Consider the following 25,947-nt stretch of genomic DNA (forward strand, 5'->3'; position numbering starts at 1 on the left):
GACTGGATGGCCCAGGAGGTCTCTTCCAACTCTAGGATTCTAGGTTTCTATGATTCTAATATGCTGTGTCCAGGTTGATTCAACTGGTGCTCTGCTCTGGCTGACTTCTCAGGCTGAAGTAGTCTGCAGTGCCTTTCATGTTCCTTGATTCGTGTTTCTCATTACTTTATTTTCCAGATCACCAGATTGGGCCACAGCAAAGCGTGGCAGGGGATGGCTAGTGTCTAAAAAAAAAATGACACAATACACTCGGAAACACCGTCTCCACGCAGACCTATACTATGTCTAAACTTTTGCATTCCCCTTGTGTGCGCCCGCGGTTGTGCGCATGCGTATTGGATAAACCCGGAAACACCGTCTCCACGCAGACTTATGCTACGTCTATTCTTTTGCATTGCTCTGTCGGCGCGCCCGCGGTTGTGCGCATGCGTATTGGATAAACCCGGAATCACCGTCTCCACGCAGACCTATGCTACGTCTATTCTTTTGCATTGCTCTGTCGGCGCGCCCGCGGTTGTGCGCATGCGTATTGGATGAATCCGGAAACACCGTCTCCACGCAGACCTATGCTACGTCTATTCTTTTGCATTGCTCTGTCGGCGCGCCCGCGGTTGTGCGCATGCGGGTTGGAGGGACTGCGCATGCGCGCTCCCGTCGCTGAGGAAACGCCTGGCCGGGGAAGGAGAGGAAGGGGGAAGTAGGCCGCGTTGGGAGCCGGGGCCTCGCGTAGATGTCTTCCCCGGAGGAGGCGCGTGTGGCGCCGGTGTCGGCGGGGGACCTTCCTCCGGAGTGGGAGGCGGACGAGGAGCGGATGGCGTTCCTCTTCTCGGCCTTCAAGCAGAGCCGCGAGGTGAACGCCACCGAGTGGGACAGCAAGATGGGCTTCTGGAGCGAGCTGGTGCTGAAGTGGGGCCGGCGCCGCCGCCTTGGAGGGGTCCGCACCTGCCTCCGGGAGCTGCAGCAGGCCTTCGAGCGGCGAGGGAGCCTCCCCCTCGGCCTCGGCACCGTCCTCCGGGAGATGCTCAGGTCCTGGCCTTGCCTCCTCCTGCTCTTGGGCCTTGACAAGCCTTTTCTGGCCGGAACTGTGAGGTTTTGGGGCTGTCTGGCCATGTTCCAGCAGCATTCTCTCCTTGGGAGAGAATCAAGAAAGTAAATAAGGAACACCACTCAGAAATTCGAACTCCAGACAGCAAACAATCCAAACAGAGGATGCCTCCAGGCCAGAACAGCCAGGCTACCTCTATAACAGTGTTTCTCAACTTTGCTAATGTTCCTCATGTTGTGGTGAACCCCAACCATAACATTGGGTTGTTTGTTGTAGGTTTTTTCGGGCTATATGGCCATGTTCTAGAGGCATTCTCTCCTGACGTTTCGCCTGCATCTATGGCAAGCATCCTCAGAGGTAGTGAGGTCTCTTGGAACGAGGAAAATGGGTTTATATATCTGTGGAATAATGTCCAGGGTGGGGTAAAGGACTCTTGTCTGTTGGAGCTAGGTGTGACTGTTTCAACTGACCACCTTGATTAGCATGTGATAGCCTGGCAGTGCCTGGGGCAATCTTTGGTTGAGAGGTGATTAGATGTGCCTGATTGTTTCCCTTCTGTTGTTTTGCTGTTGTAATTTTAGAGTTTGATAATACTGGTAGCCAGATTTGGGTCACAACCACCATGTCAGACTACACAGAGAAGCCATTGAAATACACAAGCATGTGGACAATTTCAACAGAAAGGAGGAAACCATGAAAATGAACAAAATCTGCCAAGTGAATTTCTGCCAAGTGAATTTCCCTTCTGAGAGGTATGGAACTAGGAAAATGGGTTTATATATCTGTGGAATGACCAGAGTGGGACAAAGGAGTCTTGTCTGCTGGAGCTAGGTGTGAATGTTTCAGCTGACCACCTTGATTAGCATATAATGGCCTGGCAGTGCCTGGAGCAATCTTTTGTTGAGAGGTGATTAGATGTCCATGATTGTTCCTTCTCTGTTGTTTTCCTGTTGTAATTTTAGAGTTTTAGAGCAGAGGTGAGATCCCCTCACTTCTGCAGGAGTCTACCGTGTACCATGTAGCTGTGGACAAGTCTATATAGGGACCACCAAACACAGCGTTGCCCAAACATAAATCAAGGAACATGAAAGGCACTGCAGACTCCTTCAGCCAGAGAAGTCAGCCATAGCAGAGCACTTGATGAACCAACCTGGACACAGCATATTATTTGAGAACACAGAAATGCTGGACCACTCTCACAACCACCATGTCAGGCTACACAGAGAAGCCACTGAAATCCATAAGCATGTGGACAGTTTCAACAGAAAGGAGGAAACCATGAAAATGAACAAAATCTGGCTACCAGTATTAAAAAAATCAAAAATTACAACAGCACAACAACAGAGAGGGAACAATCAGGGACGTCTAATCACCTCTCAACAACAGATTGCCCCAGGCACTGCCAGGCTATCAAATGCAAATCAAGGTGGTCAGTTATTATTATTTTATTTATTATTTACTTCATTTATATACTGCTTTTCTCAGCCCTTGGGCGACTCGATGCGGTTGACAATAGCAAAATTCATAATCATAAAATTCAACATCATAAAAAGAGTTTAAAAAACAGTTAAAAACAATGATATAATAAACAATCAGTTAAACATCACTATAACATCTCATTAGCGTCTCATAGGTAGAATCAAGATCCAATCTCATAATCCGTTGTTCCATGTTCCTATATTCAAGACACTAATATTGTTATTCTAGCACTGCCAGGCCATCAAATGCTAATCAAGGTGGTCAGTTGAAACATTCACACCTAGCTCCAACAGACAAGAGTTCTTTGTCATTCCACAGATATATAAACCCATTTTCCTAGTTCCAACAGACCTCACTACCTCTGAGGATGCTTGCCATAGATGCAGGCGAAATATCAGGAGAGAATGCCTCTAGAACATGGCCATATAGCCCGAAAAAACCTACAACAACCAGTGATTCCGGCCATGAAAGCCTTCGACAATACACTTCCAATTTCTGTTTGGTATCCTGCAGTGACTTCGGTTGTGCTTCCGTTCATCACATTGATGTCTTTCTCTTCCCTCAGGCGGGGCAAGTTGCAGAGGGAGTCTGACTTCATGGCCAGCGTGGACAGCAGCTGGATCTCTTGGGGCGTCGGGGTTTTCATCCTGAAGCCCCTGAAGTGGACGCTCTCTAGTGTCCTTGGAGACAACAAAGTGCCGGAGGAGGAGGAAGTTCTGATTTATGTGGAGTTGCTTCAGGTAGACTTTTTTTAAAGTTGATTGAGTTTCCCATTCTTTGAAAAAAATTGCTGATAATTGCATTAGGTAATATTGGGTAGATGTTCTTTTCTTTTTCTTCTTCTGAAAGGTTTTTGTTGAGTGGAATTAATGGGATATAGAATATAAAAAGGAGAAACATCTAGAGATAGTCACATACATTTAATACAGGTATATAATTGATATATTACCAGTTTTCTTGACATCCCTCCAGCAATAGCAAGGGTATCTCTCTGAACAGCTCAATCAGGAAATCCCAACTGGATGCCCCCCCCCCCATGAGAGAGGGTCTTCCTCCAGGGGCAAACCAAGAATGGGCAACTTTGAAGTCCCTGAATAGACTCAGAAGCAGAGTGGACAGATCAAAAGACAACCTGGCAAAATGGCACGACCTAAAATAATCCCATACCTTGTGTGACTGTGGAGCAGAACAGAGAACTCTGCATCTGTATGTTTGTCCATTGTGCCCTCCCTCATGTACAGAGGAGGAATTGTTGGAGGCTACAGAAAATGCCATTGCTGTTGCCCATTTTTGGTCAAAAGATATTTAGCTGTCTGCACACCTTCATATTCATTTATGCAATGCTTTTGGTACGGAATAATAATAATAATTGTTCCCCCAAATACTCTGCAATATTCTTTCCCCTCCTACCCCCCCACTCGTGAGCTCACCACCCATCGCATGATGTGTTCTGCATACAAGTTAAAAAGGTTGGCTGCATCCTCTCACCCAACCTTTTTAACTTGTATGCAGAACACATCATGCGAGGATGTGCGGGGCTGGATGAATGCAAGGCTGGGGTGAAAATTGCTGGAAGAAACATTCACAACCTCAGATATGCAGATGACACCACTCTGATGGCCGAAAGCGAGGAGGAGCTGAGGAGCCTTCTAATCAAGGTGAAAGAAGAAAGCGCAAAAGCCGGGTTGCAGCTAAACGTCAAAAAAACCAAGATTATGGCAACAAGAATGATTGACAACTGGAAAATAGAGGGAGAAAACGTGGAGGCCGTGACAGACTTTGTATTTCTAGGCGCAAAGATTACTGCAGATGCAGACTGTGGCCAGGAAATCAGAAGACGCTTCCTTCTTGGGAGGAGAGCAATGTCCAGTCTCGATAAAATAGTGAAGAGTAGAGACATCAGACTGGCAACAAAGATCCGCCTAGTCAAAGCCATGGTATTCCCTGTAGTCACCTACGGATGTGAGAGCTGGACCTTAGGGAAGGCTGAGCGAAGGAAGATCGATGCTTTTGAGCTGTGGTGTTGGAGGAAAGTGCTGAGAGTGCCTTGGACTGCGAGAAGATCCAACCAGTCCATCCTCCAGGAAATAAAGCCTGACTGCTCACTGGAGGGAAAGATACTAGAGACAAAGTTGAAGTACTTTGGCCACATCATGAGGAGACAGCAAAGCCTAGAGAAGGGAATGATGCTGGGGAAAGTGGAAGGCAAAAGGAAGAGGGGCCGACCAAGGGCAAGATGGATGGATGGCATCCTTGAAGTGACTGGACTGACCTTGAGGGAGCTGGGGGTGGTAACGGCCGACAGGGAGCTCTGGCGTGGGCTGGTCCATGAGGTCACGAAGAGTCGGAGACGACTGAACGAATGAACAACAACATTTGGAAAAAAACAACAACACATATACATTAATTTAAGTTCGTAACTTGATTGTGTGGAGTCTAAATTCATAAAAGAATAGGAATGACTGTGATGGCTAAATCAACTGTCCTTTTCCATCCTCTTGTATCGTCATCCTTTTCTTGTTACCATACAGTGAAGGTATTACCAGTCTCTGAACTCTGTAAGGATATTAAACATTACTTTGTAATTGACATCAAGCCTAGAAGTAGGACATGCTGTTCAAAGTTGGCAATTCTTTTCTTTAGGAAAAGGCGGAAGAAGTCTACCACCTCTACCAGAATTCCACACTTTCATCCCATCCTGTTGTCGGCCTGTCAGAGCTGCGTTCCCTTTGCACCAGCATCTGTCCAGATGAGAGGACGTTCTGCCTAGTTCTGCTCCAGCTGCAGAAGGAAAAGAGGGTCACCGTTTTGGAGCAAAATGGCAGCAAGGTACAGAGAAAAAAGGGTGTTGTTGTTTTTTCGGGAATAGTTCCATACTTTGGTATATAGTGTGTTATAAAAACTAATACTTGAATCATGTTAGTATGTGCTGCAAAATGAATACCTTCAGCTAATATGTTATTTTTTTTCCTGATTTCAAAATTGTGCTTCAGGCAGTATATTTTCTCCCTTGTGCTGTGGTAGACACCATTCTGGAAATATTTTATTTATTAATTAATTTTATTTACTACATTTATATACCGCCCCTCTCAGCCCACAGGTGACTTGGAACGGTTTACCGTCAATATCAAAGATGTAAAATACAATTTAAAAACTATCAATTTAAATATAAAAACCAAGGAAATTTATTTATTTATTTATTTATTTATTTATTTATTTATTTATTTCGGGCACTTCTACCCCGCCTTTCTCAACCCCCAAGGGGGGACTCAGGGCGGCTTACAACCGGCACAATTCGATGCCAACAATTCCACAGATAAAATACATAACAGCAATAACCACAATAGCTAAAACATTCAATTAATACAATAACAACTAAAAAGCCAATCTAGTGGCCAACGTTCACCGAGTTCTAAAATCCGTAAGTCCATTCAGCATTACCATAGTCCTTTCCAGATTCTGGTCGTCATTACCTTGTCAGTAGGGCTGGGCGGTTTCGTTTCGTTAATTCGTAATTCGTTAATAATTCGTTAATTTTTTTCAATTACAAAACGATAACGAACCACTCTGGAGCAATTATTAAAAAAACGAATTTTCAAAAACGTTCTGTAAATGCTTTGTATTTCGATATTGTATTCGTTTCGTTATTGTTTTGAGGTCGTTTCGTTATTATTTCCGCATGTCTGGGCCAGTTTTATGGTTTAATTAGTGAAAAAAAATTATACTATCACACCAACAGTCAACAGAGGGAGAGGGAAGCTTCAGAAGGTTTTGGAGGTTTTTTAGCGTATTTCGCAGTCGCGTCCGCCATTAACGAATCGAATCGTTATTGTTTCGGAAATCGATTCGTTAATTTTTTACCATTTACGAAATTTCGTAAATATCGAACTTTTTAAAAGGAAAATTTTGTAATTATTTTAAATATCGAAACAAAAAAAAACCCAAATACAAATCAATTTTAGAAACAAATTTTTCCGTTGTTACCCAGGCCTACTTGTCAGTCTTGTCAGACTGCCAGATTACCCAAAGGCCTGGTCCCATATCCATGTTTTCAGCTTCCTTCTGAAGGAGAGGAGGGATGTTGATGACCTAATATTCCCGGGAAGTGAATTCCACAGGCGAGGGGCCACTACTGAGAAGGCCCTGTACCCGTCACTAGCTGTACCCGTCACGTGTCCCTACCAGCCTCACTTGTGATAGAGGCGGGGCCGAGAGCAGGGCCTCCCCAGAAGATCTTAAAACAATTCTTTGTCGAAGGCTTTCATGGTCAGAATCACTGGGTTGTTGTAGGTTTTTTCAGGCTATATGGCCATGTTCCAGAGGCATTCTCTCCTGACATTTTGCCTGCATCTATGGCAAGCATCCTCAGAGGTAGTGAGGCAAGCAGGTGAAACGTCAGCAGAGAATGCCTCTGGAACATGGCCATACAGCCTGAAAAAACCTACAACAACCCATCTTCTAGTTTGTTTGTTACAGATTCACAAATTGTTTTACCAGTATCTTAAATGATGGTTTCAGATCTCCATGATGCTATCCATGTAGATCTGTATAATGTTTATCCCACAACTGAATAGGCAAGACAAAAACAAGTGTATTGATTTATCATGGAGAGATAGAGTGATTTTAATGCTTTTATTAGGTGTTTTAATTCTTACATTTTATGTTTTAAATGTCCTTTTATCTTATCTTATGGTGAACTAGCTGTGCCCTGCCACGCGTTGCTGTGGCCTATAGTAAAACTTATCAAAGTTGAGGTAGATATCTGGACTATTATGAAAGAGAGGTACCTACCTATTACTTCCCCCTTTTCCTCCCCCTTTCTCTCCTTTCTTCCTTCTCTACCTCTTTCTTTCTTTCCTTCTTTCACTACTTGGTTTCATCCTTCTTTCTTTCCTTCATTCCTTCCCCCTTTCTTCCTTTGCCTTTCTTCCCTCCCTGTTTGCTTCCTTCTTTCACTTTTTATTTCCTTTTATTTCACCACCATCATAACAATAACAATGTAATGTATTGCCTCTGGGACCTGACACCTCTCCCATTCCCCCCAAAAGGGTCTCAGAGGAATAATAGCGTAATAATAATAGAAATAACAACCTTTACCCGCCACGTGTTGCTGTGGCCAACCTTCCCTCTTTCTCTCCTTCTTTAACTCCTTCCTTCCTTCCTTCCTTCCCTCCCTCCCTCCCTCCCTCCCTCCCTCCCTCCCTCCCTCCCTCCCTCCCTCCTATCTTTCCTTCTCCTCTTCCTTCTCTATCTCTTTCCTTCCTTCCCCCTTTTTCTTTCTCTTCTGGTCTCTTTTCTTCCTTCTCTCTTTCCTTCTTTCCTTCCCTCCCTCTTTCTCTACATCTTCCCCCTTCCTTCACTCCCTCTTTCCTTCCTTCATTCCCTTTTTTCTTCTCTCTTCCTTCCTTCCCCCTTTTTCTTTCTCTTCTGGTCTCTTTTCTTCCTTCTCTCTTTCCTTCTTTCCTTCCCTCCCTCTTTCTCTACATCTTCGCCCTTCCTTCACTCCCTCTTTCCTTCCTTCATTCCCTTTTTTCTTTCCTTCTCTCCTTCCTTCCTTCCCCCTTTTTCTTTCCCTCCCTCTGTCTCTCATTTCTTCCTTCCCCCTTGGAGTGGGCATGGCTTCCGCAGAGGGAACGTTAGCCAGGGAACGTGCAGCTGGGCGCCAATGCGCATGCTCAGTTGATTTGCCGTTTTGTGAGTGTGTTGTTGTGTTGTTTTTCATTTTGAGTAGATATGTTTGTACCTTGTGGGTTGTGTTATGGGCATGGGAATTTTGGTTAAGTTTCGTTGGGGTTTTCTTAGAGTTTTGCTGTCCCATTGGACTCGCCTAACAGATTTATATATATAGATTGTCCTATTGATTTTATGCCTAGTTATATGTTGTTGATTTGAGTTTTGGTTTGTATGTAAAGCGTTGAATTTTACCGTTATTTTCGTGTAAACAACTCTGAGTCCCCTCGGGGTGAGAAAAGTGGAATATTTATTTATCTAATACTGCAAATAAATAAATAGTGTAAAAGTAAGTACTGCTCGTTTTAAATGAGATATAGTTAGACCATGCTTAAACTTCAGGTTTTATGTCAAGTGATGTCATTGTCTTTCAGATCATGAAATTTGCTCGAGGACTTCACGCCAAAGTTTCTCCTGTGAATGATGTGGACATTGGGGTCTATCAGCTGATGCAGAGTGAACAGCTTCTGTCACAGAAAGTGGAGTCCTTGGCCCAAGAAGCGGAGAGGTGATTGATTGTACCGTTTATTTATAGAGAAATGACCTTTAAGCCATTGCTCAGCAGCATGTCTTAAGAAAAAGGATATCTCCACTCCCAGACTCTTTGAGGGCAACTTAAGATGGGCACTTGTTGCTTATTTATTTATCGTGTCATCCAGACCATTGTATTACATTTCTAACAGAACAAAACAAACAAACCGATTAAAAAAACACAAATTTTGCGAACTTGGTAGTTGATTAAATGTCCTTTGACCAGTATCTGGCCCCTTGGAGTGCCTCTGGTGTTGCCACAAGAAGGTCCTCCCTTGTGCACGTGGCAGGGCTCAGGTTGCATTGCAGCAGGTGGTCAGTGGTTTGCTCTTCTCCACACTCGCATGTCGAGGATTCCACTTTGTGGCCCCATTTCTGAAGGTTGGCTCTGCATCTCGTGGTGCCAGAGCGCAGCCTGTTCAGAGCCTTCCAAGTTGCCCAGTCTTCTGTGTGCCCCAGGGGGGAGTCTCTCATTGGGTATCAGCCATTCATTGAGGTTCTGGGTTTGAGCCTGCTACTTTTGGACTCTCGCTTGCTGAGGTGTTCCAGCGAGTATCTCTGTAGATCTTAGAAAAATATTTCTTGACGTGCTGGCTGATACCCAAACAAGGGATGAGCTGGAGATGTCACTGCCTTGGTTCTTTCGCTATTGGCTGCTACTTCCCGGCGGATGTCAGGTGGTGCAATACCAGCTAAGCAGTGTAATGTCTCCAGTGGTGTAGGGCGCAGGCACCCCGTGATAATGCGGCATGTCACATTAAGAGCCACATCCACTGTTTTAGTTTGGTGGGATGTGTTCCATACTGGGCATGCATACTCAGCAGCAGAGTAGCATAGCGCAAGGGCAGATGTCTTCACTGTGTCTGGTTGTGATCCCCAGGTTGTGCCAGTCAGCTTTGCATGATATTGTTTCTGGCACCCACTTTCTGCTTGATGTTCAGGCAGTTGTTGCTAATGGAAAGGCATTTGCTTGATCATTATATACACAAATGTAAAAAGTACACTTATCACTGGGCCAAGTATGGAGGGAGAATACCAGTGGGTGGATGTAACAATCAATCAATCAAACAAACTTTATTTATATCCCACCCCATCTCCCCATGGGAACTCAGGGAGCTTAACAACATACAAGGCATACATTCAATGCTAGAAAAAATTATATAAATAAAAATTTAATGTTCGTTTGTGGGATTAACATAACTCAAAAACCAATTGATGAATTGACGCCAAATTTGGACACAATACACCTACCAGGCCAACGAGTGACCATCACTCATAAAAACACTGGGGGGGGGGGGGCGGCGGAAGAGACTTAAAAAGTCAAAAAATAAAAATACATTACAATGCATGCACATCACAACATAAATACACATATATACAGAATAGGCCACAGCAGCGCGTGGCAGGGGACAGCTAGTAAACAATAAACCTTTGTGACCATATTTCCTTTTACAATCGTGCACAATCTCTTCGATCCTCGGCCTCTCGCTTCCACCTCCATCACAAGTGCGATTTGTGAGGACGAGGGAGTGAGCTTTCTCCGTTGTGACCCCTTGTCTTTGGAACTCGCTACCTGGTGAGATTAGGCAAGCCCCCACCCTGGCAGCCTTTAAGAAAGACCTAAAAACCTGGCTTTTCCGCATGCCTTTGACAAGTGAATACATATCCCCATATAATGTCCATCCCAACTATAGTTCTGTCCTCATGACGCACTTTCCCTTGTCTTTAATGAAGGCTCAATCCCATTGGTCGCCCCTTCTGACACATAGTTATCAATTTACTTATCTCATCCAGGGTTTTATTAATCTTATTCTGTGCATTTGGCCCACCCGCCATGCTATTATTTTATTTCTTCATCACGTGACTTTGCACCTGTTTATTTCATTTTCTGTTATTTTCTGTATTTTATTTTGATGTTATTATTTGCTGTTTGTATTTTATTTTATTTTGTTGTACAGTAACTGTGGCTTGGCCTCATGTTTGTTTGTTTGTTTATTTATTTATTTACTGTATTTGTATACCGCCGTTCTCAGCCCGTAGGCGACTCAAGGGTAAACAGGGTAAAATGTAATGCTTACAATATCATAAATACAATTAAAAACATAACATATAATAAAAATTAAACGTATCAATAAAATATAAATTCATAGTGTCGCCTTGTTAAAAACGTCGTCCGGTCTCATTGTCGTTGTTCCATTTTCCTATGTCAGTTACTCTGCATTTGGAAACGCTTGTTCAAAAAACCACGTCTTGACTTTTTTTCCGGAATGTTAAAAGGGAGGTGGCCGATCTAATATCTATAGGGAGGGTGTTCCATGTTAGCTACCCCGAGTCCACTTTGGGGAGATGGTGGCGGGGTATAAATAAAGTTTGTTGCTGCTGCTGTTGTTGTTGTTGTAGGTGAACTATTATTATTATTATTTATTTAAAACATTTATATTCCACCCTTATTGTTGTTGTTATTGTTGTTATTATTATTATTATTACTAGCTGTACCCGCCACGTGTTGCTGTGGCCAACCTTCCCTCTTTCTCTCCTTCTTTCCCTCCTTCCTTCACTCCCTCTTTCTTTCCTTCCTTCCCATCTTTCCTTCTCTTCTTCCTTCCTTCTCTATATCTTTCCTTCCTTCTCCCTTTTTCTTTCTCTTCTGCTGTCTATCTTTTCTTCCTTCTCTCTTTCCTTCTTTCCTTCCCTCCCTCTTTCTCTACATCTTCCCCCTTCCTTCGCTCCCTCTTTCCTTCTTTCTCTTTTTTCTTTCCTTCTCTCCTTCCTTCCTTCTCTAACTTTCCTTCCTTCCCCCTTTTCTTTCCCTTCCTCTCTCCTTTCTTCCTTCTCTACTTCTTTCCTTCCTTCTCGCTTTGCTTCCATGCTTTCTTCTCCCTTTCTTTCTTTCTTTTTTTCTTTCTTTCCCTCTCTCTTTCTTTTCTTTTCTTTCCTTCCTTCCTTCCTTTCTTTTTTCTCCCCTTCCCTTCCTCTTTCTTCCTTTTTTCTGCATTGTCATTTACTTTTTTGTCATTTAGCTTTTTGGGGCTTTTTAAGTCCCTTCTGCTGTGTTTTTCAGTGTTTATGAGTGAAGGACACACATTGGGTTGTTAAGTGTGTTGTATCCAAATTTGGTGTCAGTTCCCTCAGTGGTTTTTGAGTTCTGTTAATCCCACAAACGAACATTACATTTTTATTTATATAGATTAAATAGTATAAAAAGTTAATTATGTAAACAATCACAATAAAAGACTAATAAAACACATTTCACAACATCAATAAAGACGAAAGCCAAACTGAGCAGTTCGCATCTTATTTTTATAGATACAAAGAGGAAGCTCGGAGTGCGTGTCGAAGTGGGAAAAAGCAGCTGGTAAGTATTGGACACATTCAGTTGGGCCGCTGGATTTGAAACTCAGAATGGTTTTTGATGTCAATGTACCGCATGGGAGGTTAGCGAATGGGGTCGCCAAAGGGATGTGTGTGTTTCCAAAGTGACTTTAGTTTTGTGGTTTTCAGAGCTGGCGACTATAGAGGCCCCCAACCTTATTGTTGAGGGAGATGAGTGGTTGAGTGTCTTATCATAGAATCCTAGAGTTGGAAGAGACCTCATGGGCCATCCAGTCCAACCCCATTCTGCCAAGAAGCAGGAATATTGCATTCAAATCACCCCTGACAGATGGCCAGCCTCTGCTTCAAAGCTTCCAAAGAAGGAGCCTCCGCCACACTCCGGGGCAGAGAGTTCCACTGCTGAACGGCTCTCACAGTCAGGAAGTTCCTCCTAATGTTCAGGTGGAATCTCCTTTCTTGTAGTTTGAAGCCATTGTTCCGCGTCCTAGTCTCCAGGACAGCAGAAAACAAACCTGCTCCCCCCCTCCCTATGACTTCCTTTCACATATTTATACATGGCCTTCATCATGTCTCCTCTTAGCCTTCTCTTCTTCAGGCTAAACTTGTCCCACTCCTTAAGCCACTCCTCATAGGGCTTGTTCTCCAGACCCTTGATCATTTTAGTCGCCCCCCTCTGGACACATTCCAACTTGTCAACATCTCTCTTCAATTGTGGTGCCCAGAATTGGATCTTCCACACAACCATATAACCCAGTCAAGGCAGATAACCCACAATATCTGCTTTGAACTGGATTATGTGAGCCCACACTGCAATATAATCCAGTTCATTGTGGATTTTATACAGCTGTGCGGAAGGGGCCTCATTTCCACCTCTTTTTCTATTGTTACCTCTGAGAGATAGCTGGATATTGCTGCCCTACTATAGGTCAGCGATGGGAAACTTGTGGCCTTCCAGATGTTCACAAAGCATTCCTATCATCCCTCAATAATGGTCAACTTGGTAAAAGGTGATGGAAACTGAAATGTGAAATTCGCCCGCAAGTTACACAGCCTTGATATAAGATTAGGAAAGACTGAAGCATTCTTTAGGAAGTCCTTTCGATCTTGATTTTTGTATTTATTGTATTTATTGTTCTCAGGCACTTAGATGTTTGAAATCCCGACGAAGAACAGAAAGACGCATCACAGAACTTCACTCTAAACTAGATGTGGTACAAGGCATCCTGGATCGGATATACGCCTCTCAGACAGATCAGATGGTATTCCTGCTTTTTAAAAACATGTTGAATCTCTTGAAGTTTTGCTTGCAGAATGGTTTCATATTGAAAATAGTACCTCCTTATCACTACAGTATTGAACTAGTAGTCACTTGTGGGCTAGTATTGACTTGCTGTCTGATATCCAAACCCAAGATGGGCCAGAGATATCAATTCCTTGGTCCTTTCATTGCTGGCTGCTGTGCAATACTGGCCCAACAGTATAATTTCGCCAACGTTGTTAGGTGTAGACATCGTGTGATAATGTGGCGGCATGTCTCATTAAGAGCCACATCCACTGTTTTAACATGGTGAGATGTATTCCACACTGGGCATGCATATTCAGCAGCAGAGTAGCAAAGCTCAAACTCAGATGCCTTCACTGTATCTGGTTGTGATCCCCAGGTTGTGCCTGTCAGCTTTCGTATGATATTTATAGCATCCAATTTTTGCTTTGTATTCAAGCAGTGCTTCCTATAAGTCAGAGCACAATCCAGAGTGACTCCCAGGTATTTGGGTGTGCTGCAATGCTCCAGTGACCATGTCAAATAACATCCCACCTTTTTCTTTCTTTCTCATAAGGTATTTAATGCCTACCAGGCTGGAGTTGGAGCTCTCAAGCTGTCCATGAAAGATGTCACCGTGGAAAAAGCAGAGAACCTGGTGGATCAGATTCAAGAGGTACTGTAAGAGGTGGATACTCCTCTGACAAAGAGAGTGCAAGTTAAATTGACTTACGCAACAGTTATTTCAAATCAGAGATCTGAAACATTTTTAATATCGGTTCTAAGTCATGCTGGCATTGCAAGTAGAGTAATAGCTTCTGTAGTTCCAATTTTTCATCAATTGTTAATGATACATAGGTAAAGGGTCAAGGTTTCCCCTCATATTAAGTCCAACAACTCTGGGTGTTGGTGCTCATCTCCATTTCTAAGCCGAAGAGCTGGCATTGTCCATAGACGCCTCCAAGGTCATGTGGCCAGCAGAAGTGGTACCTATTGATCTACTTACTTACCTTCCCGCAGAAGTGGTACCTTTTGATCTACTCACCTTAGCATGTTTTCGAACTGCTAGGTTGGCAGAAGCTGGGCCTAATAGCAGGAACTCACCCTGCTCCCCAGATTTGAAATGTTGACCTTTCGGTTAGCGAGTTCAGCAGCTCAGAGGTTTAACCCACTGCCCATAATACAGTGATACATAACCAGGTTTTATTTTTCTCCAGACGCCTGTGTGATGTAATGGCTAACAGTGTTGGCCTTAAATTCAGGAGCTAGATTAGGCAGGAAGCTCATTGGATGATGATATATTAATGTATTGTTGAAGGCTTTCATGACTGGAATCACTGGGTTGTTGTAGGTTTTTTTGGGCTATATGGCCATGTTCTAGAGGCATTCTCTCCTGATGTTTCGCCTGCATCTGTGGCAAGTATCACCTCACTACCTCTGAGGATGCTTGCCATAGATGCAATCGAAACATCAGGAAAGAATGCCTCTAGAACACGGGTCCTCAAACTAAGGCCCGGGGGCCGGAAACGGCCCTCCAAGGTCATTTACCCAGCCCTCACTCTGGGTCAACCTAAGTCTGAAATGACTTTAAAGCACACAACAACAATAATCCTATCTCATCAGCCAAAAGCAGTTCCACACTTCCCATTGAAATACTAATAAGGTTATATTTATTAAAATTGTTCTTCATTTTAATTATTGTATTGTTTTAAAGTGTTTTTTGCACTACAAATACGATATGTGCAGTGTGCATAGGAATTCATTCATGTTTTTTTCAAATTATAATCCGGCCCTCCAACAGTTTGAGGGACTGTGACCTGGCCCTCTGTATAAAAAGTTTGTGGACCCCTGCTCTAGATCATGTCCAATTCTGGGTACCACAATTAAAGAGAGATATTGACAAGCTGGAATGTGTCCAGAGGGCGACTAAAATGTTCAAGGGTCTGGAGAACAAGCCCTATGAGGAGCAGCTTAAGGAGCTGGGTATGTTTAGCCTGAAGAAGAGAAGGCTGAGAGGAGACATGGTGAGGGCCATGGATAAATACGTGAGAGGAAGCCACAGGGAGGAGGGAGCAAGCTTCCTTTCGGCTTCCCTGGAGACTAGGACGCAATGGAACAATGGCTTCAAACTACAAGAGAGGAGATTCCATCTGAACATGAGGAAGAACTTCCTGACTGTGAGAGCCGTTCAGCAGTGGAACTGTCTGCCCCGGAGTGTGGTGGAGGCTCCTTCTTTGGAAGCTTTTAAACAGAGGCTGGATGGCCATCTGTCAGGGGTGATTTGAATGCAATATTCCTGCTTCTTGGCAGAATGGGGTTGGACTGGATGGCCCAGGAGGTCTCTTCCAACTCTTGGATTCTATGATTCTATGATATAGCCCAAAAAAACCTACAACAACCCGTTGATATATTAGTTTTTAAAAGTCTAACATTGTTCTCAGAATTATTGAAATTGCAACGTGGAGTTCCATGTATGGTATTGTGAATTCCTTAAAAGAAAAGGGTGGAATAACAATGACGTAAGCTCTTCCTTTTCCAGCTTTGTGACACTCAGGATGAAGTAGCCCAAACCTTGGCAGGAGTGGGACTCAATGGCTCAGGTGGGTTCACATTATTTAAGTCCCTGTTCTTATTGTTAGATTTTCCTCCTTACAATACTGCATCTGGACATTTGAAAACAGGCTTCATCAGAACCTGATTGCCCTTTACAACAAGTATGAGCAAGTGGTGGACCACTGTTTGCCCTTTCCTGCTTTAAAGTACTCTTCGAGTTCATGGATCTGCTCCTCCCTCCCTCTGAGACATTGCAGGGAGTGGGCTTATTAACAAAAGACCTTCCTCATAAATGTACAGCAGAGTAACTTATTAGCAACATCATGACCAGTAGCCAAAAGTGGTAAAAGAACAAAAACACACAGAACAATGTTCTCTCTTCCTTAGGAGGCTTTTCTTTGTAGTAAAATAATACGGTTGCACTATTTACAATAACAAGCTTTCCATAACACAAATAAAGTTCTTTATACTTCCTTCTTTGCTTCCACTCTGGGCTTCTTTCTCACGCAGATAAACAGCTTCACTCTCACTGAGCTTCCTCTCACACTGAACTTAAACAGGAGCTTCACACAGGAGCTTTACACACAACAACTGTTGCACTCCAGATCAGGAGACATGGCCCTCTTGTCATTAATACACCACCAGGGGCGGCTCGTCCATTATGCAAAGTAAGCGGTCGCAGTACACTTTTTTTTGCCAGGGGTGCAGAGGCGCCTCTGTAAATGCCCCTCGACCGCCACTTGAGGAGCGCCCCCTCGGATCACAACAACCCTAGCAGTCCGGGGGGAGTCTCAGCAACCCATTACGTAAAATAAGCATTTGCAGTATAGTTGATTTTGCCCAGGGGCGCTCTTGAGGCGCTCTTGGGGGAAAATAGACCTTGACATATGCGAGTTGTAGTTACTGGGATGTATAGTTCACCTAAAATCAAATAAAATAATAAATAAATAAATAAATAAAATCAAAGAGCATTCTGAACTCCACCAATGATGGAATTGAACCAAATATGGCACACAGAACTCCCACAACGAACAGAAAATATATATCAGTGATTGGTTGGGGGGGGAGGTGCCAAAATACTGTTTGCTTACCATTAAAAATTACCTAGGGCCGCCTCTGTACACCACACCTTGGTTTAGGAAAAATGCAATCCTTTTTATTGAATGATGAATATAAAATAGAATGAGGTCCAAAGGTAAAAAAAAGCCAAAACGAAACAGCAAACAGCAAAGTCCAGAAAGCTTGCAGGAAATCCAAAGCAGTAATGTCCAGAAAACTCTCAGTAGAAATCCGTGAACAGATTAGCCCTTGGTAATCTCACCTGAAGCCAGAAATTCCCTTAGAGACACGAACACTGGAAACTGGAAAACCCATGAGGTTTGTACTTGATTCTACACGATGCTTGGTCTGAGGAGATCTCCCTCACGGGCACTCTTAAATCCCAGAAACTGATTCCGGCTAACTCTAACCTTTGGTTTCAGTTGTCGGATTCTCTTGGACCTACGTAAACATTGGGCCTCCCTGCGGTTCTGGCTTATCTCCAAACTGCGGCTATTATTATTGACCCAACCAGGTGTCAAGTTATCTTGCAAGCTCGGGCCAGGAGAAAAAGGGAGTGAATTCTCTTCTCTCGGTCTGACAGAAACTTTCTAATGAGAACTTGATTTTTTCCTTGAAGCCTCTAAATCAAAGCCTGTAGTATTTTTACTGCCCAAAGTGTCTCCATCTTGAGCCTCGTACTCATTGATCACTTCAGTCAAATTAGGCCCATCAACATTTGCATCAACATTAACATCAACGTGGGCATTAGGCAATACAATCAGAGATTCAGGATCAGGTTCACATACAGGCTGAGTCCCAACAGTAGCCTTCACACTGAAGCTTCACACCCTGGGGCCTTCTCACACTGAAGCCTACTAACACTGAGGCCTTCTCACACTGAGATCTTTCTCATACGGAGACCTACTAACACTGAGGCCTACCTCACACTGAGGCCTTATCACACAGAAGGCTCTCTCACACTGAGGTGAACTAACACTGCGGCCTACTTGGCTACAGGCATGCCTGCTTATATTGAACTGCATCTTTTGCTGAGTCATTGCTTCCATTTAACCCTTTCAGTGCTTGACTCAAATTTTTGTAATTAAAAATACCTAGTTAATTTTTAATATTTCTGACAGTTTCCTGCCTTTCTAACATTATTTCAAGAGTAGGCAATTGTAGCCCTTCTCACATTTTTGTCTTACGACTTCCTTTTAAAAGAATGTTCAAACTACATAAAATAGTGCCATACCAACAAATAATAACATAATAGGAAAAAAGGAAAAAAAACACCAAGCAAAAGCAAAGAAAGAACAAAAGGAAAGTTGCAGAAAGATGAATGGGACTCCCCATATTCTTTCCAGCAATTATTCAAACATTTAGTTCCTACCTCTATTCACAAATCTGTTATCTTCCTCTTTATAAGTTAAGCCTAGTAATCATTCAAATCAAAACTTTCCAAAACATATATCAATGTTCTACAAAGTGTTGATAAATGCTTGGGACCGTGCTAAAAAGAGTTAGTGGCTTAGACATTTTGTATAGTGGTATTCAGTTGCGGAAACAGAAGGACGGCCTGCCTCAGGGGAGCGTGCTTGCTCCATCCATGTTCAACATCTACAAAAATGATCAGTCACTACCAGAAGGGACAGAGAGTTTCCTCTATGCTGATGATCGTGCCATTTCTGCTCAAGCAGGGAGCTTTGAGATGGTAGAACAGAAGCTTTCCAAAGCTCTAGGTACTCTTACTGCCTATTACAGGGAAAACCAGCTGATCCCCAACCCAAACACAGACATGTGCCTTTCATCTCAAGAACAGAGAAGCATCCCGGGCTCTGAGGATTATTACCTGGGAAGGAATCCCACTGGAGCATTGCAGCGCACCCAAATACCTGGGAGTCACCCTGGACCATGCTCTGACCTACAAGAAGCAATGCCTGAACATCAAACAAAATGTGGGCGCTAGAAACAACATCATACGAAAGCTGACTGGCACAACCTGGGGATCACAACCAGATACAGTGAAGACATCTGCCCTTGCGCTGTGCTACTCTGCTGCTGAGTATGCATGCCCAGTGTGGAACACGTCTCACCACGCCAAAACAGTGGACGTGGCTCTTAATGAGACATGCCGCATTATCACGGGGTGTCTGCGCCCTACACCACTGGAGAAATTACACTGCTTAGCCGGTATTGCACCATCTGACATGCGCCAGGAAGTAGCAGCCAATAGTGAAAGGACCAAGGCAGAGACATCTCCAGCTCACCCCTTGTTTGGGTATCAGCCAGCACTATTTCTTAAATCAAGAAATAGTTTTCTTAGATCTACAGAGACACTCGCTAGAACACCTCAGCAAGCGAGAGTCCAAAAGTGGCAGGCTCAAACCCAGAACCTCAACCAATGGCTGATACCAAATGAAAGACTCCCTCCTGGGCACACAGAAGACTGGGCGACTTGGAAGACGCTGAACAGACTGCGCTCTGGCACCACGAGATGCAGAGCCAACCTTCAGAAATGGGGCCACAAAGTGGAATCCTCGACATGTGAGTGTGGAGAAGAGCAAACCACTGACCACTTGCTGCAATGCAACCTGAGCCCTGCCACATGCACAATGGAGGACCTTCTTACAGCAACACCAGAAGCACTCCAAGGGGCCAGATACTGGTCAAAGGACATTTAATCCACTACCAAACTCACAAATTTTGTATTTTGTCTGTTTGTTTGCTTTGTTCTGTTAGAAATGTAATATAATTTGACTGGTTGTCCTGACACGACAAATAAATAAGTTGCTAAAAGTAAAAACTTAAGAGTTTTGAATTGGTCAAAATAATAATACAATCTATTTACAAGATTGTGTCCATTTTGTGGGATTTAGGGAGGTTTTCATGCATCATATGGAGTTTAGCTTCCATGTTAATTGCAATTTAAAATTATGTTATAGTCTGGAAGTACTCTCCATTGGACTCTTTGGCTCTTAATTGTGAGTAAATATATTTAAGCAGCAGGTTACAAGTCTGATAAAAAATTAATTTTGTTCCTCTCATGTCAGAAGCTGATTCTGAGGAATTGGAAAAGGAGCTGGACAGTCTCCTCTTGGACTTCTCGAAAGATGACCTGGACCTGCCTCCTGTTCCAGAGAAGCCATTGCTTCACGCATCTGTCCTGCTTCCCAGTATCTCGGATGCGGAGCTTGAAGCCGAATTGGAGAAGCTCACATTTTCAGATGGAGGTATATACACTTCCTTTTCATGTTTCCTTTCCATGTATGCAAATAGCTTCCTTCAGCACACACATACATATACACCTATACACATATATATGCACATACATACACATACATGCACATATATACACACATATATGCATATACATAAGCACACACATATAAGCATATAAACACACAAATATATACACATGTATACACACACACACACATATATACACACAAACATACATATACACAAACTAGCCGTCCCCTGCCACGTGTTGCTGTAGCCCAGTCTGTGTATCTGTGTTTTGTATGTGTATATATTTGTGTATATATGTTTGTGTATATATGTGGTTTTGCGCATGCATTGTAATGTATTTTGTTTTTTGCTTTTTAAGTCCCTTCTGCTATGTTTTTATGAGCGATGGTAACTCGTTGGCCTGATAGGTGTGTTGTGTCCAAATTTGGTGTCAATTCGCCCAGTGGTTTTTGAATTATGTTAATCCCACAAACGAACATTACATTTTTATTTATATAGATATACACACACACACAAATACATATGTCAAGACCCAGAAGCCTTAATTAGAGCCAAACACAGGATAAGAGTTCAAACACAGCTTTATTGTACAAAAATAGTCTTTCAAAGCACTTAACTTCAGTGCAAAGAGTCTCAGGAGTAATTTGGCATCAAAAACAAAGCGATACCAGGAACAAAAATATAACCCAGATTATAGCGCTGCTTTATAATCCGGATTAAACTCAAAGTTAAGCAATTCGCTTGAAAATTGGCACAGCACAAAAACACAGTCACAGAAGATGGAAAAACGAAGTCCCAAAACGAGGAATAGTTCAAGCACAAAGTTATAAGAGTTCAAAGTCCAGAAAGCCAAAAACGATCGTCAAACCGGTCCGTGGTCAAGCCGTTGGTAAACAAACACTGGAACGCAGGAATCTCCGAGGAACAGGAATTCAGGAACACACGAAGCTGTAGCCCAGGGACCCAATTCAAGAGTTGGCAGTACAAAGAGTTATGTCCAATAAAGATGCTTTGCCTTCTTTAAAGTATCATGCCCACAGAGCCCACTTTTATCTCAAAGTTCCTCATCAGAACTTGATGATCTCCCCACCCTTTCGTCATCACTCTCAGCTGCCCCCAACCCCGCAGCTGAATCCGAGCGCCCATCCCTCCACCTCTGCCAGCATCTGCTAAGACTTAGATCCTGCCAAGAGGTCCCTGGCTGCCAATCCTCAGGGAACCCCTCAAATTCCTCACTAGAGGTGGGTTGATTGCAAATGTCCCTTATTTGTTGAACACGGTCCAATCCAATTCCTCCTCTTCCATATCACTCCCAGACCCAGAACTCCTTTCAAACCCCAGGAAATCCTCATCCTCTGTTGGCACACTAAGTATTTCCTGGATGCGCTTCCTCTGCAATTCCCCTTCGGATTCCGGATTGCGAGCAGACCTCTTTACACCTCTGCTCCCTTCCCCATCCCCCATCTCGCAATCTGAGAAGCCTTGAAACGTGTCAGTATCACTTGGGGCCATAATGATTTCCCTAATGTGCTTATGCTGCTGTTCTCCCTCTGACTCTTGAGCAGACCTTTTCTCCCTGCTACCAGGACTAGCAACGCTACCAACACGCTGAACTACAACAACATATATACACACACAAAACACATATACACAGACTGGGTCACAGCAAAGTGTGGCAGGAGACAGCTAGTATTATATATGTCCATCCTCGCTGCTTATTGTTATTTCAAAGCTAATTGTTTTGTTTTAATCTGCTTCTGTAAACTGCTCCGAGCCAAATTGGGAGTAGCAGTATACAAGTTAAATAAATAAATACATACATACATACATACATACATATAACTTGTATGCAGCTCTGAGTGGGGTATAAAAGGGTGAAAGAGTGGAGGTATAAAAATACTAAATAAATACATAAATATGGCAGGATAGACTCATATAATCCAGTTCAGTGCAGTTCAGTCTGCATTACAGAATGTTTGGGCTTGCACAAATCTTGACCCGGCCTTTTAAATTTTTTAATTGCCTTGAACAGGCAGGATTACTTTTATTATATGTGTGTTATGGTGACAGTTTTTGATGCTTATATTTTGTTTTGTTAATCTTATGGTTATGTTGTTTTTTACTTTGTATGTTTTATGATGTAACCTGGGAACCGCTCTGAGTCCCCTTGGGGAGATGGAGCAGTATATAAATAAATTATTACCCTGCTTACCTGTCCGAACGTATCTCTCCTTACGAACCTTCTAGGAATTTAAGATTTTCTGGGGAGGCCCTGCTCTCGGCCCTGCCATCTTCACAGGCTCGATTGGCGGGGATGAGGGATAGGGCCTTCTCAGCGGTGGCCCCTCGGTTGTGGAATGCCCTCCCCAGGGACATTAGATCAGCCCCCACCCTCTTAACATTTCACAAAAAGTTAAAACTTGGCTATATGAGCAGGCCTTCCCAAACGTAGTGTAGCTATTAAACTCTGATCTCGGAACGGTTGGACAACGTGACTGGATAATGACTGGTAATGAAATGCGGAGGACTTACGGTTTTTATGGTGTTACTGATGTTAATTGTAATGAATTTTTACCTGTGTTAAACGTTTTTAATATTTAAATTATTTTTGTACTGTTGTGGGCATCGAATTGTGCCGTTTTGTAAACCGCCGTGAGTCGCCCTCGGGCTGAGAATGGCGGTATAGAAGCATAGTAAATAAATAAATTATTATTATTATTATTATTATTATTATTATTATTATATGAGTCCATTCTCCTTGAATCCTTGGAGAAAGGTTTTATAGCAATGTCCCAAATAACTAAAATAAATAATAAATATGAGTCTATACTGACCATATAATGCAGTGCAAACTGTATTATATGGCAGCGTATTTTTTATTTTATTTCGGTTACTTCTACCCCGCCCTTCTCACCCCGAAGGGGACTCAGGGCGGCTTACAAAGGCACGATTCGATGCCGACATCACCTAACAGTAGTATAAAACAATCTAGCAGCAATTAACAGTTAACAGTGTCTGCATTACAACAATAAAACCAATAAAGCCAATTAAACCCATTACACCTCATTAACAGTCAGCGTTCGCCATTTTATAGTCCAAATTCCAATTCCACTTTGTCAGTCCTGTCAGTCCTAATCGTCTGATTGTCCTTATCTAGTTGTCAGATTGCCCAAAGGCCTGGTCCCACAACCCTGTCTTTACTTTCCTCCTGAAGGAGAGGAGGGATGTTGATGCCCTAATTTCCCCCGGGAGTGAGTTCCACAGGTGAGGGGCCACCACTGAGAAGGCCCTGCTCCTCGTCCCCACCAACCTCACTTGTGATAGCGGTGGGGTTGAGAGCAGGGCCTCCCCAGATGATCTCAAACTCCGGGGTGGGATGTAGAGGGAGATGTGTTCGGACAGGTACGCTGGACCGGAACCGTATAGGGTTTTGTAGGTCAAAACCAGCACCTTGAATTGTGCTCGGAACTGGACCGGCAGCCAGTGGAGCTGACACAGCAGGGGGGTGGTGTGCTCCCTGTATGACGCTCCGTTGAATAATCTGGCTGCCGCTCGCTTGACCAGTTGAAGTTTCCGAACAGTCTTCAAGGGCAACCCCACGTAGAGTGCGTTGCAGTAGTGTAGATGGGGCCTGAAAGAAAACCCAATTTCACTTCCCTCCACCAACACCTCTTTTCTTTTTTGTGCTTCTCCTCCATTACAGGATTGGAACAAAAGACTCATTCAGACCCTTCTGGGCCCAAAAGAGCTCTGGAACTGCATCTTTAAAGACTCTGTACCACCTTAAAAGCTATAAAGATGTCTTATCTTTGCTGAACATAACTGCAAAATAACTTGTGGAATGTGGGATAATGCCCCTTCTTACTAGACAGCACTTTTGTGAGAGGCAGGATGTACTGCCCCGACAATCCGTCATCCTCTTTCGTGCCGATCCCAGCTGCCGTTGCCGTTGTCTTTTCAGTGCCAAACTACCATGTCTCCGGTTGCGTGTGTCACCCGTGTTTGCCATTCTCTGGCAACACAAGCTCTCCTCCTGGGATTGTAATGTCTCACCTGACATCTGCCAATTTAACAGAACTTATTCTAGTTGTGACGGCCGTTACGGAAAATTGGAAGTGCTGTTCACTGTTCTCCTGGCATCCAGTTCGTGTGAGTGGTTGTGCAAAACATTAGGTGCACCTAAGATCCCAGCTGTCGGCAACAGATAGACACGTGCGTCGGTGGTCTTTCTCTCCTCTCTTATTTGTGTTTTGCACGGTTGTGGACAACTTAGGTGTGTGCCAGTTTTGACGTAGGAGACTTCTAGTCGCTGTTCCCGCACAGGGATAGCATCGCCAAACACAAAGTTCGACTTTCTCCCTTTCTCTTCAAAACTTAGTATAGCCTTAAAGGGTTCGGAAACAAAGTTATTTTCTGTTGATGCTTTGAATATGGTAAAAGTCATTCGATGTTGGGAAAAAAGTGCCGGTCGGCTTACCTGCGAGAAGAACGGACGCTGGGCTCTCCTGCAACATTTAGTGCTTCCCTTTCGCGCTCTCAGGGGTTTGGTCGAAGCGTATCGGTGGTGGATTTGCATCCCTTGAGAAGTCCACCTGCATTGGGAGCCCTTCAGAAAGAGCAGAGCCTTGGATTGATGGCTTTGCACTTTGACAACTTACCTACAGGATGCTGCTGTTTAACTTTTGACATGGAAATAAATTAACGTTTGTGGTGGAAAAGCGAATGGATAACATGCCAGATCGGAATAGTTTTTCATTACCTGGGGGGAAAAGTGCAATTGTTTGTCCCTTTTGCAGATCACCCGTGTACACACATGATAGGGCAGGCACTCAGTCTGTTTTTGATGTCAGTTGCTTGCTTTGTGGGCAAAACACCGAGCGTCCGAGGAAACTGCAAATTGCCTGCAACCGTTCTCTGAAATACACAAAGGATGGGAACTGGATGTAACGAGAAGCTGTGGCTGTCGATAAACATACCACTTATTCTGTAATGGATGATGTGCTCTTAGGCATAATGGCCTTCTCGCTCTTTGACTGAATGAGCTTTGATTTAGTCAGTGTAGTAGGAAATGTTTTATGAGGGTAAGAAAAAAGTGGCCAGAATTGAGAGAAGGGAAATAGCGTGTGTCTTCAGAGTGTGGTTCCCCACAAGCTCCTTCTGGGCCGCTTTACCTCTGTCTTACACTAATGATCGCCTCACATGGCCTTGTGGTTGAAAAGCGGATGAAAAGGTTGTGTTAAACAATTTTGTGTTGTTCTTCACTTTTTTAGAAGAGAGGAAAGAAAAGAAATTATTGTTTTTTCTTAAGCCACTGATACAATAAAGGGGAGGAAAAAAACCTGTCTCCTAGTCTTTTTTGTTGTTATAATACCATCCATCTATCTATATAAAAATGCTTTGTGCATAATGAGTACCTTCAAAACAAAAGAACCAATGAACGAAATCACACCAAATTCGGCAACAAAACGTCTCACAACACAAGGAGTGACCATCACTAAAAAATTATGATTTTGTCACTTGGGAGGTGTAGTCGCTGGGATTTATAGTTCACCTACAATCAAAGAGCATTCCAAACTCCACCAACAATGGAATTGAACCAAACTTGGCACACAGAACTCCCACAACCAATAGAAAATACTGGAAGGGTTTGATGGGCATTGACCTTGAATTTGGATATTGTAGTTCACCTACGGGGAGCCCCCGGTGGCGCAGTGGTTTAAAGCAC

The 25,947-nt window shown here is 43.4% G+C and overlaps 1 protein-coding gene across 2 annotated transcripts; it reads left to right on the forward strand.

Annotated features, from left to right (window-relative positions):
- The first annotated feature begins 604 nt into the window (after positions 1-604).
- Positions 605-24,940, forward strand: CHMP7 (charged multivesicular body protein 7). 2 transcript variants are annotated; one of them, XM_067470664.1, is made up of 10 exons: positions 605-1,026; positions 3,090-3,264; positions 5,168-5,353; positions 8,629-8,762; positions 12,092-12,140; positions 13,258-13,377; positions 13,957-14,055; positions 15,919-15,979; positions 20,027-20,203; positions 23,926-24,940. In XM_067470664.1, the coding sequence occupies exons 1-10, from the start codon at positions 731-733 to the stop codon at positions 23,988-23,990; spliced, it is 1,362 nt and encodes a 453-aa protein (XP_067326765.1). In that variant the 5' UTR covers positions 605-730; the 3' UTR covers positions 23,991-24,940. The 2 variants fall into 2 exon arrangements, with proteins under 2 accessions (XP_067326765.1, XP_067326764.1); XM_067470663.1 differs by having other exon boundaries at positions 606-1,026; positions 20,024-20,203.
- Positions 24,941-25,947: the final 1,007 nt, after the last annotated feature.

This window comes from Anolis sagrei, chromosome 7 (genome assembly GCF_037176765.1).
Source record: "Anolis sagrei isolate rAnoSag1 chromosome 7, rAnoSag1.mat, whole genome shotgun sequence".
Classification (NCBI taxonomy): domain Eukaryota; kingdom Metazoa; phylum Chordata; class Lepidosauria; order Squamata; family Dactyloidae; genus Anolis; species Anolis sagrei.